Source organism: Podarcis vaucheri, assembly GCF_965113315.1.
Source record: "Podarcis vaucheri genome assembly, chromosome: 7".
Classification (NCBI taxonomy): Eukaryota; Metazoa; Chordata; class Lepidosauria; order Squamata; family Lacertidae; genus Podarcis; species Podarcis vaucheri.
Genome location: NC_138765.1, coordinates 53,944,622 through 53,957,704, shown reverse-complemented (window position 1 = coordinate 53,957,704; position 13,083 = coordinate 53,944,622). Strand labels below are relative to the sequence as shown.

Genomic DNA, 13,083 nt, shown 5'->3' with positions numbered 1-13,083 from the left:
GGGTTCCAACCTTAAACAGTAGTTTCCTGCTCTATTATTGAAGGCATCTGAGAACTTCATTGCTGCAGTGCAGTATTGGTTTGGGGGAAAGCTGACTTAAATATGATTATTATTTTCATTTAATTGTGTGAATTGCAACTTTAATGTACATGACACTTTATTGAGTGTCATTGAAAAGGTCAGTTCGCTGAGGAGTTTGTAGTTGTAAGGTTCATTAGAGAGGAAGATGCCATGGATGAGGAGCAAGGCAAAAGCACAGGTAGTGGGGGTCTTCGAGCTATGCTCTCTTCTCAGGTAGGGCAGCTCGATTGTATGGTTGCTATGCAGTCTTTGGGCACCAAGAATTTGCAGAATATAAATGTTGACACAATCTGGCTATCCTGTATGGAAACTCAACTCATATATTTCCAGTCTCATGTAGTCCCAACCACAGTGTTGCAAGGATATATGAATCAGCCTTTAGAGTTTGGGGCTACATGGGAGAGCTATTCCCTACACACACTCAGCACAGTGAAGCTGATGAATACACATCTGTAGAGCATGTGTTAACCATCGTCATGAGCCTATAATCTGATGTACTTATTCCAGCCACAGAAGAAACATTACATTCTAAAGGATGTTTCCACTTCAGACTGTTGTTAAAAAGGAGGTGCAAATGCTGCTGGGAATTGTTTTGGCTTACAATTTTGTCTTCAGGAGAGGTGGGATGCAATGCATTAACTTTTTAGCTTTGCTGTACATTTCTCTGAGTAGTTATAGTCCAAAATGTTACTGTGGAACTTGCCTTGTTGCAGCACAGCTGGGATTGGGGATTTCCATCAGCCTGTTATGCAAAGCTTTCAAAACATACTGGAAAGTTCATTGGTTTTTAAGCTTCAAAGTGAAACTAGCATCCTGGATGAAGTGCAAAGAGAATCAGAATTGTGTTGCCCACAAGCATGCATATAATAGTAATTCAACTTTTCGGATAAAACTTGTGATGCCGCTGTCTTGACCAGCTGGATTAGACCAAAGATCTATCTAGGCCTTCATCCTCTTTCCCATAGTAGCCAACCAAATGAATTGGTTCCAATCCATTTTTACCCTGCCTTTATTTATTTATATATATAAAGGGGTATTTATACCCCGCCCATCTGGCTGAGTTTCCCCAGCCACTCTGGGCGGCTCCCAATCGAGTGTTAAAAACAATACAGCATTAAATATTAAAAGCTTCCCTAAACAGGGCTGCCTTCAGATTTCTTTTAAAAATAGGATAGCTGCTTATCTCCTTGACATCTGATGGGAGGACATTCCACAGGGCGGGTGCCACTACTGAGAAGGCCCTATGTCTGAATAATAATAATTTCAAGGAACACAAAGTGGTGTACTTGGTTCCTGTTATAAAAACAACCCTATGAGGTTGTCATGACTGTCCCAAGGTCACCCAGAGAGTTTCATGGCTGAGTGGGGATTTGAATTCAGGTCTCCCTGGTCTTCACCTGCCATTCTAACCACTGTACCACACTGGCTCTGAGGTGCCCCTGGAAAGTACACAAACAGGTTATGAAGTCACCAGTTTTTCCCAATGCTCAGCATTATGGAATTCATAATACATGCACTTCATTGATTTTCTGTTAGATTCTTAGTCTGGTACACTGTTATATTCTATCTCGTCCATCATCCTGCTTCCCACAGTGGCCAACCAGATGCCCCCAGGAAGCAACAAGTAGGACACGGAGGCAATAGCATTTTCTCATATTTGCTCTCTAGCCACTGGTTTACAGTAGCATCCTTGTCTGAACATAGAGTTGCTATATAGCCACCATGACCAATAACTGCTTAATATACCTGTCCTCCTTGAATCTGTTTAATCCTCTTTTATAGCCTTTTGAACTTTCAGCTACCATCACTTCTTGTAATAGCAAAATTCCACATGTTGTGCATTGTTTGGGGGGAGTTGCACAGGAATCTTCTTTTGAGTGGCTTACGGGGTATGTAAGGGGACTTGGGGCCATTCACTGTAGAAGTCGATCCCAGGGATAGCAAACATAATGCTCATCAGATGTTGTTGGGCTTCAGCTTCCATCATCCCAGTCTGCATGGCCTGTGGTCTGAAATGGTGGGAGTTGTTTTCCATGAACACCATATTGGTTGCCCTTAGCCTATCTTGTTCAGTAATCATGTGAACTAGTTTGTCTTGTTGGTTGAGACTTAGGCAAGTAGTTCCTCACTCACCCTTGTCCACACAATTTGCCTCTTGCAGCCTGTGTTTTACACTTCATAATTAAGTACAAGCACCCTTCTATTTTATTTCGAAAATGTGACCATACCTTTCTTTTACAAAAACCCCAAAAAGTGGTGAACATTACATTTGAAATATAAATAGAACAGTAACAAAAATGTGGTATTGCAGTAGCAGTAGCCAGCAAAATTTCTGCATTAGCAATAACACAAATAACAAAACTCAATCAGCAGGTGCCACCATCATCAAAGGCCATTTTTCACCTGGCAACACAGTATTGACAGTGTATGAGGCCAGGTGTGCCTTTTGGGTGGCGTGGGGGGTGAGGGCATTTCTAAGTGATAGTGCTGTGACATGTGTAGCTGCTCACTAGTGGGTCAGACATGTAGTAGGACATCTGATATGGCTCAAAGCGTATAGAAGGAAACTAATGTCTGGGGACAATAAAGTACTGGATAGAAGCGAACAAATGTACTCTGTGCAAGACAGGACTAATATCTGGGGGAACAGTAGGTCTATGGATAGGTGTACAACCAGCCTTGAATGAAATCATACTCCCTCCTTGAAGATGCAGGTTCACAGCTTGGGGGTGCTTCTTGACCTAGCACTACTCTTGAATGCCCATGTGGTATCAGTGACTTTCTTTTACCTGTCACATTAGTTTGTTTTATTGTATTGCATGATGAAAAGTTTCAATAAAATATATGAAGGGGGCAGACATAAGGTCACATGCAATGAATCTTAAGTTTCCTAGCATATGGATTTACTGTATCTTTCCATGTATAAGACGCCCCAATGTATAAGACACTCCCCTATTTTGGGGGACTCCAAGTTAAAGACGACCCCCAATCTTAAAAAAAAATTTTTTGGTAAAAAACCCCTAGTCTCATACATGGAAAAATATGGTACTTGCCATGGCATCTTTTTGAAGTAAGCATTATTAAAGTTGCTTTGGCAAGTTTATAACTGTTTCTTAAAACTGAGCAAAAAATGGAAAGCAGGATAACAAATCCAATTTTGATTTCAGAAGGGATCTTCTAGGGTTCTCTTCATGAGAGACAGAGAGCACCAGGAATTTTCACCCACTGAAATTTATTCTTAAATAGCAAACAATGCTGGAATTATAATTTTTGGCTTGTATACACAAGCACAATTGACCCCTTGTTACTGCTGTTCTGAGATTCTCTGCATCAAGCTTTCTACATAAGTGTTTATTGTTTAAGAAATCCCAGTTTTAAGGGTTTAACTGGGACTCTGCCTTTCATCACGGAATGCGCACACATGCTTATGTACTTCAGTAAGCGCTCTGCATTCTCCATGTTCTAGAAGTAAGATTTGTAGCAACTTATGTTCCCAGGACTACATGTACTATGAAGATGATATTATTATTCCCTGTGGTTAAAATTGGATTTCTGAGTGTATTTGAAGAGGTACTGGTACATTTTTTGGGGAAAGGTGATTGATTCAATTAACTCAAGGTTGTTCTTCAAGAACCTGCACTGTGGGAAAATACTTTTACAATGTTGTTAGTTTCCAGTGTCAGGATGGGCCGGGGAGACAAAAACACCCATGAGTTTGGTAGTGGGAAAGATTAACTGCATTGTTACCACACTATTTTTCAGCAGGACTGAAGAAAGATGTTGCCCATATTAACATCCTAAGGCTTTTCTTTATCAGAAAAAGGCAATTTGTGTGTGTGTGTGTGTGTGTGTGTGTGTGTGAAGACTGGAGTCTCACTGTGGAGTTTGCCAGTCAAGTTTCTGGCCCATTTGTTGCTGAGAGATTAGAAAGGTGGGTAGGAGCTGAGAACTGTGTACATGGATTAGGCAGCGCTTCAGTGCCCTACATAGTTCTGTACCCTTTTCCCTTGGCTATTGACCTTGGGCCAGTCACACTTCTGTGAAGTTTCTCAGCCCCACTCACCTCACAGAGTGTTTGTTGTGGGGGAGGAAGGGAAAGGAGAATGTTAGCCGCTTTGAGACTCCTGAAGGGGAGTGAAAGGCGGGATATCAAATCCAAACTCTTCTTCTTCTTCTTCTATTCAATTCCGCAGTTTGCAACCAATCTTGTTCCTTTCTGCCCTAAATGAATTTAAAACTTAGAGGCAGAATAAACTACAAATATGAAAATATGTGCAGTACACTGATGTACATCACTACTCCAGTCAGAACCTTGAAGATAGTATCTTCCATCTCTCCTACGAATGGTTCACAGGCTAGAGAATCCTTTTTAAAAAGAATGTTCATAAAGAGAAATTATAGTTTTTATTTTGCCTCTTGCAAATTTGTTCTGGCACCCTAAAATTTCAACAATGAGAGAATTTCTTTTAATAAGGGCACTTCTCTTTTTTACTTACAAATATTAATAGCATGTCCCCCTTTCTGAATGTTGCTTAATTCTTGACTGCCCACAAAAGCAGAGTTAGACTGTTGTTACATGAAAGCAGTTTAAGAATTCTTGTATGAAACTGAAGCTGATCATACTGCATAGGATTCCTGATTTATTAGTTTGGAACCCATTTGGCAAATACTTTATGACTGAAATGTACTTTTTGTTGCTGGTGACTCTGAGGAAGTGTGGAGTAAATAGAACAGACCAGTGGAGGAAAACATATTTTTTAAAATCCCCATCCAGGGCCCATGTCAGAGAATAACCCAGAAAGAGGAAGGAGTAATGTGTATTCATTGGTCTTATGACTTCGAGTCACCTGCCACAATCTTATGAGTGATGCAGTCAGCATTGTTGTGTTGTGTCTCTCCCCCCAATCCCAGTAGATTGAATAAATTGTTGATACCATTACCCATGTTTACTTAAAAACAAAATTAAAGTGCATTCCTTTTGGTCTGGTACATTCTTGAAGTAAAACAGAGTCCCAGACACACATACACATGTTTTTGGTGATGTTTGTGCAGGTAAACAAATGGGCCCATGGCCTGTGCAAAACACATCCCAGAAACATCCTGAGTTGAAGCTTTGGTGCTGGCACTCATATCTCCTTTCCTGAATGATAGACATTTTGCCTCTAGTGCTAGAACAAGTGACTTCCTACTCAGTTCTAGTCTGACTGCTACAAGAGCAGCACTGCAGAGAACTCTCACTGATTTAAAAAGCGAAAGTACTCAAGCACATGCCAAGCTTAATAAAATAATTTATATTTTAAGCTTCCAAATGCAAATTCAAGAACGCTAACTGAGCTGGGTTGATGTGAATGTGAATCTCCTGGCAAAGTCTTCTTTTGGAGATCTAACCACTTTTATATGTAGGTTTCTTACAAGTGCTCTGGCCCATCAAATTGTGCTTGCATCATATGGAATGCAACTTTGACAAAAGACTCCTTTTAAATAAACAGACATAAGGCCTTGGTAGGTCCTTGATAGCTATTTGAATCATTGGTCTGTAACTTCTTGTTCATGGCATCCTTAAAATTTCTGAGTTTATAAGACATGCAATGGTACATGGTGCAGTAGGTCATTTAGTAGGTTATTTTGAAGCATTTCATTCTGAGGGAGAGGGATCTGTGGTACCAAGAGCTTCCGAAGTCTCAGAGGAATAATATATGTGTGTATGTGTGAGAGGTTTTCCATAAAAGGCTTCAAGCCTCAGTCATCTAGCTGCTTAAGATTATAGTAGATGCTTCTAACAGATTTGGATTTTAGAAAATGTATACTCCCTTTATGGGGATTTTTAAAAAGCTGTCTCCCCACCCAGATGTAAAACCAGAAACAGGTTTGAGAATTGCCATTGTTATTTAATGGGATTCCACAGTGACAGTGAAGAGTGAAACACTCACTGAAGTGGGATGTTCATAGGAGACTGTTGCTATCTTTTCCTTCTGGTGGGAGAACTGACCATCCTTCTCCCCCCTCCTCCTTCCCCCATCCCTTCCTGCACACAGCGGGGACAAGATTACAAGCTGATGTAGACAGAACATATGCTTTAAGTACATTTTTTTTTGGTAGGAAGGGTGATCCTATAAATGGCTGGGAAGCTTTGCAGCAGGCTGGTCAGCTGCCAGAATATTCTAATAGTTTGAGCTCACAATGTTATGTGCCACAGGGAAAATCTCTGCCATTTTGGAAGAAGGAATTTCACTTTTTAAATCATAGGATGTATTTCCTCCCTATAAGCTCCAAATAAGTTTTCAGGAGAAGAAAAGAGCCAGTAAATATTTTTATTTTATTAAAACAACAACCCTAAGCAATGGAGAGGATGTAAATAGTGTTGCCCACTGTAGGCAATGGCACAGACAATATTCAGTGGTGCCTGCACCACTCATGTTCAGAATCACAGTGATTCCTATTGCTGCCAGAATGAGTACAGCTAAGCTGATTCCCACTCCCCATCCATTACATGTATATTGGATGTAGCACACTTGCTACCTAATCAGGTATTTCAGGACCATTCTACAAGGCTAAAATATTGCAGGGGTACCCTTTAAATCAATAGTCTGGTCAATCCATTGGTGGTGGAAAGTCCTACAGCTGCCATTTTGGCTTCTGGGAATGTGCAAATGTGTGCTTCTCTGTGGACAAACAGGTTTGGTAAGGTCTGTTGAATATCCTCTGGCACTATAAATTTGCTTAGCAAAAACAGCCTTGCTGATTGCAAATATTAGATTCTTATGAATATCTCTTATTTTCCCTTCTAGGATAAAGATAAAGTTTCTCTAACCAAGACTCCAAAATTGGACCGGAGTGATGGCGGCAAGGAGGTGAAAGAGAGAGCTACAAAACGGAAGCTGCCTTTCACTGTTGGAACAAATGGAGATCAAAAAGATTCGGATACAGGTAAGGGACTGTTTTACAGCTGATTTTTATAAGCCTTTCTGAGGCTAATGAGCAGGGTATAAGCACTTGAAATAACTTCGTATTTGCAAAATGTGGCCTCCTGTGTGGAATGGTGCAGGAGGAATGCTAAGGTCTTAAGCAGCCTTCCTCAATCTTGTGTCTTCCAGATGTTTTTGCCTACAACTGTCATAACCTCCTGCTAGGATATTCATGCTAGCTGGGGCCGATGTGAATTGTAGTCCAAATATCTGGGAGGCATTAGGTTGGAGAATGCCGCTCTGAAGGAATGTCAATCCTCTTGGTGCCTCCATTGTAACTGAGGTGGGGAGAGGAGCTTCTTGGTGGTGACACCCTATTTCTGGAATTATTGCTGCAAGTGGCTTGTTTGGCTCCTATTTTGCTTTCTTTTGGTGCTAGGCAACTATTTCCTTAGTTTACGAGACTTTAACTGTTAAAATGTGTTTATTTTGTTGCTTAGTTTTTATCTGATGTTCTGTGCTTATTGATTTTTTTAAATTCAGTTACATAGTTTTTATTGTATGACTTATCCTGAGATTATATTGAAGGACAGCATATAAATTTTACAAAGAAAATAATGTCAGTCTCACTGGATAGATAGAAGCTTTTGACTTCAAGGGTTCCAATTACTTTTTTAATTAACTTATTAAGAAAGCTGTTCTGAATGACATGCTAGCATGTGCTTTTGACATATTGCATAGGGTGTCTTTCTTTCTCCTCAAGAAGCTGCATCTCTGTTCACTCTGTTCAACTTACATTGTTTGTGGCCTGGACAGACACACCGACTGTCCTAAACAGTATGCTTTAGGAAGTTTAATGTTTCATAGTAGTTTCATAATGTTTCATAGTATTCACTTTTGACCCCTTGCTATGCAAAATTCTGAATTCACAACATCAGTTTACACTTTCTTCTCTCTGTGCCATGTCTTAGTGTTTAAAGTTTAAAGTTATGTTGGTATAAATTGTAAGGGAGGGTCTTGATGGAAAGAGGAACCTAAATTTATAGTTTACCAATGGACTCCCACTACCAAGAAGAAGCCATTTGCTTAACATTTGCACACTATATGCAAGTACCTAATCTGTGCCAGGGATATCAATATGGTGGTAATTGAACATTGGATACAGTTGAAAAGGTGGTGATTGTTTGTTTTGTAGGCAGTGGCTGGCAGTTTACAGGAGGAGGGAGTGGTGCCAGTATTATGTGTTTCGATACATTTGTAGTTATCATACACTTGAACGTCTTTGCTTCTGGCATTGTTGAAATACACTAAGGTGTGCTTGTTCTTGCCAGAGGAATGGGGCAATTTACAGTGATTTCTTCTTGTTTTGGTCTATGCTAGCTTTCTCCAGTCTGCTGTCCTCCAGATGTTTTGGACTACAGCTCGCATAATTCTTCACCCCCTTAGCTGCACACATTCACTTTCTTGACCCATGGACGTATCTCGCAACTGGATCTGGGAAGCCACCTTCAGTTTTATGTACCCAACATCCTCCAGAGTAACTCATGCCAGTCAAATTGTAATCTTGTGGAAAATAATGCTAAGATCTTCCATCTTCTTGCACAATAATTTGAGTGCATGTTCTGCAGTCTTCCTCTAGGCTGAGCTTAGGGCAATGAGGTTGGCATTCAATACCCCTGCCAAAAGAATGAGGAGGAGCTCCATTTGTTGGTCAGTCCAAACATATTGGTTCAAATAGAGTTCCAGCAAACCCCTCCCCAAACTTAATACCATGTTAATGTCCATTTTTTTCTGCTTTTTACTTGGTTTCTGGTATTGGGGCAAAGCAATATTCTGATAGCTGCCAATTTATAACTTTCAGGGATTTTTTTTTTTGGGGGGGGGGGGAGGAATTAAGTTGCACTTCTCTCTCTTCTCCCCCATCTCCCATCTCAATGAATTTGTGTTGTGTTACCAAAACAGTGCAGCAGTAAAGTACATCTGTCACCTTTTGCTTCTTATGATGAGTGTGCTGCATAAATAGTGGGCAACACAGGAAGGCTGTTGTCAGATGTATTTTTACTGTTGCCTGCACTAAGAAGCCACAGTTGGCCCCATTATGCTGAGTGCAGTTATAAACATGGCTAGATGTGTCTCACAGATGACTAATCATTCCTATGATGCAGCCTTCCCCAAGCTGGTGCCTTCTGGAAGGTTTGGATGGGTGGGAGTTGTAGTCCAAAACATTTGGAGTGTACCAGCTTGGTGAAAGCTACCATAGTGCATCCTTGTTTGTGAAAATGCTGCCTCTGTGATTCAATGTCTCCAAGGACTTCTTTCCCCCCCCCAAGTGTAAAATTTGCTTCTAAATATATATAAAGTGGGAATTAGGAAGTCTCACTTAATGCTAGATTTTCTCTGTCCCTAAAAAGCACAGTAGAAATTGGTGGATCCCTTAGTATAGCAGCAGGTATACTGGGAATTAGAGGTGCCTTTAGCTGTAAGCCACTATGTTGGGCATGTCAGTCCTCAGAATGTAAGGTTGCCACCTTCAGGGTGACAAGTTTCCCACTTGTGCCATGTCTAGGTAGCCAAGCCAAAAATTATGCTTGCCAGGATGCTGTGCCCCTCCTCTGGTCTCTGACCTTATGAGGTCAGAAACAACCCCTAGCTTCATGTCTGGACCTGAGAAGGGGGATAGCAATCATACCTGCAGTTGCATCAGGCTTCTACAGACCAATGTAACTGCTGCAATGTTCACTACTCCCTGTTCCCTGCTCTAGCTCCAAATGTGGAACTGTGGGAGGGAGAGCAGGAGATAGTTTTTGTTCCTGGCTGCCAGGGTCCTCTTAGTGTTGACACCCAAAATACTGAGCTGTCCTCTCCAACTTAGAACTGGAGTGGGGTCTTGGGTTTCCCCCATTGTTGCACTGTGCTTCTTTGTACAGTGCAACTGCAGGGAATATTTCAGACCTTTTGAAGCTGGACAGGAAGACTGGAGTTATTTGATCACAAACAGGGGCTGATGGAACACTCAGCACAGCAAGCAGACTTGTGGACCCCTTAAAGATGCAGACAAAACTAGGTCTCATTTTTTTAAAAAATTGCCCCAACCCACATTAGAGAAGGGAACAAATGCTACAACTTCTCCTTCACCCCTGCCCTGCAACATATACTAAGTCAGTAAAGCCCAAGTCCTTAGATTCCATAACTTCAAGAACAAATCATGACAAATCAAACTTGTAAAATAAATGGACATATGAGAGTGAGGTGCTTGTTTGCCATCTGAGTTGATTAAGCCATTGTCTCCATAGCTGCTAATCCTGGGATAACAATTGTTGTTGTTGTTGATGATGATTTGATTGTTACACAAGAAAATCTTTAATAAATACAGTGGTACCTCTTGTTATAGACGCTTCAGGTTACAGACTCTGCTAACTCAGAAATAGTACCTCAGGTTAAGAACTTTGCTTCAGGATGAGAACAGAAATCGCACAGCTGCCGCGCAGCGGGAGGCCCCATTAGCTAAAGTGGTGCTTCAGGTTAAGAACGGACCTCCAGAACAAATTAAGTTCTTAACCTGAGGTACCACTGTACTAATAAAAAACCCAAAGTGAATTCAGCACTTGATTTGTTTACAAAGAGAGAATTGGCATTGATGACATTTGAAAAAGGAGGGAATACCTCAGGATTAGAAGAACTCTGGGTGGAGATTGCTCTTGAAGCAACTCTGTATGGCTGTTGCTTCTGGTGTATGAATAATGTATGGTTGCACTTATGGTCCAAAAGTGGGCTATGTGTTCTGTCCATTATTTCCCTGATGTGACAGATTACACATGGTTCCTTCTTTCTTGTTTATCTTACTCCCGTGTCCACTCATGTGATAAACTACAGCAGCCTCCAGAGCTCTTTCCTCCACTCCTAGTGGTAAGATGCAGTTAGTAGGCATCTGTTCACTGGAAATGTTTTTGAAGTCACTCCCACTCCTCAGCTTGAGCTGAAAACATGTAGGGCACACAGGAAGGCTGATGTGTTGAGGAGAAATAAGCAGCTTTATTATTGAGCTGCATTATTTACATCTCAGTGTGATGATTTAGAAGCACATTCTCAGAATGCTAAACAAAGGCATTTCCCCCACTTAGCGTGACATGGAGAACATGGCCTGCACACAGTGTTCAAGCTCATGTTGCACTATCATTTTTTATTACTTGTAGGACAAATATAATACTTCTTGAACCCATTCAAATAGTCAGGTTTATAGAATCATAGAGTTGGAAGGTACCTTGCAGGTCATGAAGCCCTGCTGGTGGGAAAAGCACACTGCAGCATCCCTGATGTCTGCTTAAAAATCTCTAAACTAAGGTGAGTCTGCCACATTTAAAGTCAGTTGAAGCTTCAGATCTTTATGCTGCAAGCAAAGCACAAATGTTGGTGATGTGTTTGTTTTAAAAGGCAGACCAGTATTATACAGAATGGTAGAGGTGGCATCTTTTTATTGGTTCACAGAATTACTGAGATGGTTTCCTGCCTTGTTCTATATTAAAAAGTGTAATCTGTTTGGGATACCTGATACAACTCTGTTTTGAGGGAACAGGCCATAGTCTACCTGACATTTCCCTCTTCTGACAGGTCTCACATTTTGTTCCTCTCATCCCCCCCCCATGCCACACCCAGCAGCCTCCAAAGTGTGCTAGAAACATTGGCCGTTCCCCATTTTGGGCAACTGTATTCTGTATATAATTATGTATGATGCAGCCAAGACAGAATGGAACAAGAAAGCAGAGGCCAAGAACATATTTTAGAAATCCTTTCTCACTAATGCGGCCCCAGGCAGCTCTTTGGTGCTGTGTTGAGACAAGGGCTTGGAGCTCTTCCAAATCTAAGCTCTGCACTCTTCAGATCACTAAATCTGGTGATGGGGTGTCTCAGCAGCAGGAGCCATAGTAGAAGGGCTTTGAAATGACCTGAGTGATGGTAAAGCTGCTGCAGTTGGTCAGCAGGGGAAGCTTCCAAAAATTCTGTCTTTGCTCTTGTTGGCTGTAATCTCCTGCCTGATTTTTTGTGAGCTGCTGGCTGAGTCATGGATCTGACTGAAGGTGCCAAACTCCTTCTCCTAGAGCTGTATGCCTTCTTCCTTTCTGTATATCTGTATTGTGTCATGTAGTCTGCCTGCTTCTACAGTTTCAACACATGCTATTTAGTGGTTGGCATGCTATTTCAGTTAGGCCACACTGAATGCTTTTAACGTATGCTCTGAATTCCCTTGACTCCTCTGTTTCTGGTGGTTGGAAAATGCAGCTATGGCTTTCTGAAACTTGACTGGGTTGCAGGGCATAGAGCATGGATGGAGAACCAGTGGCTTCTAGGTGTTTTCAGACTCAACTCAAATTAGCCTCAGGCAGCATGGCCAGTGGTAAGGGATGATAGGAGTTGTGGTTCAGCAACATTTGGCAGTCCATAGGTTACTCACCCCTGGCATAGAGAGGCCTGTTTAATATTAAAGCCTTCAGGAAATTGGCCATTTTGAAACTGAGGAACAGAGCAGCTTCTCAAAGCCACACACAGGCTACCATAGTCCTTTTTGCTCCTTTCAAATGAGAATAATATGGCTGCTGCTGTTACAGAGGGAGGAGAGAAAGTGTGTGGTAGACTTTGTGAGAAGAAAGGCTTTTCTCTTTATGGAGGTCCAGATGGTGGTAGTGGGCAAATGTCAAGTAATTATGGGAGACTGTTTATTTCTCTCTATATTAAATATTTATATCAAATATTGATATGCCACCAAGCCCTCCCAAGGTAGCTTACATAAAACTCTTAAAATAAGCAGTTTCCTTTAAAACATAAAGAATTGTTTATTTTTTCAAAAATCCAGTGATACAGCTAAAAACAGCAGCACTTTAAAACATTATGCATCCTGCTCGCAGTACTCATAATAAAAATACTGAAACAAGCCTTTGCAAATTCTTAGTTCCAGATTGCTCCAAGGTAAGCTATTGTGATCTGATGTCTAGGCTTTTAGGAATAAAAAAAATAAAAATGTCCAGTAGCACCTTAGAGACCAACTAAGTTTGTCTACCTGAATCTAGGCTTTTAGGGTTTAGTCTTGTATTGAGAATGCAAA

The 13,083-nt window shown here is 41.1% G+C and overlaps 1 protein-coding gene across 3 annotated transcripts in view; it reads left to right on the top strand.

Moving 5' to 3' along the window:
• The window catches only part of ANKRD11 (ankyrin repeat domain containing 11), a 212,959-nt gene that overhangs the window by 144,300 nt on the left and 55,576 nt on the right, over positions 1-13,083 (top strand). For all 3 annotated transcript variants that reach the window (XM_082233086.1, XM_082233085.1, XM_082233084.1), the window contains exon 4: positions 6,870-7,008. In XM_082233086.1, coding sequence (XP_082089212.1) covers positions 6,870-7,008 — 139 coding nt within the window. The remainder of the gene's footprint in view (positions 1-6,869; positions 7,009-13,083) is intronic.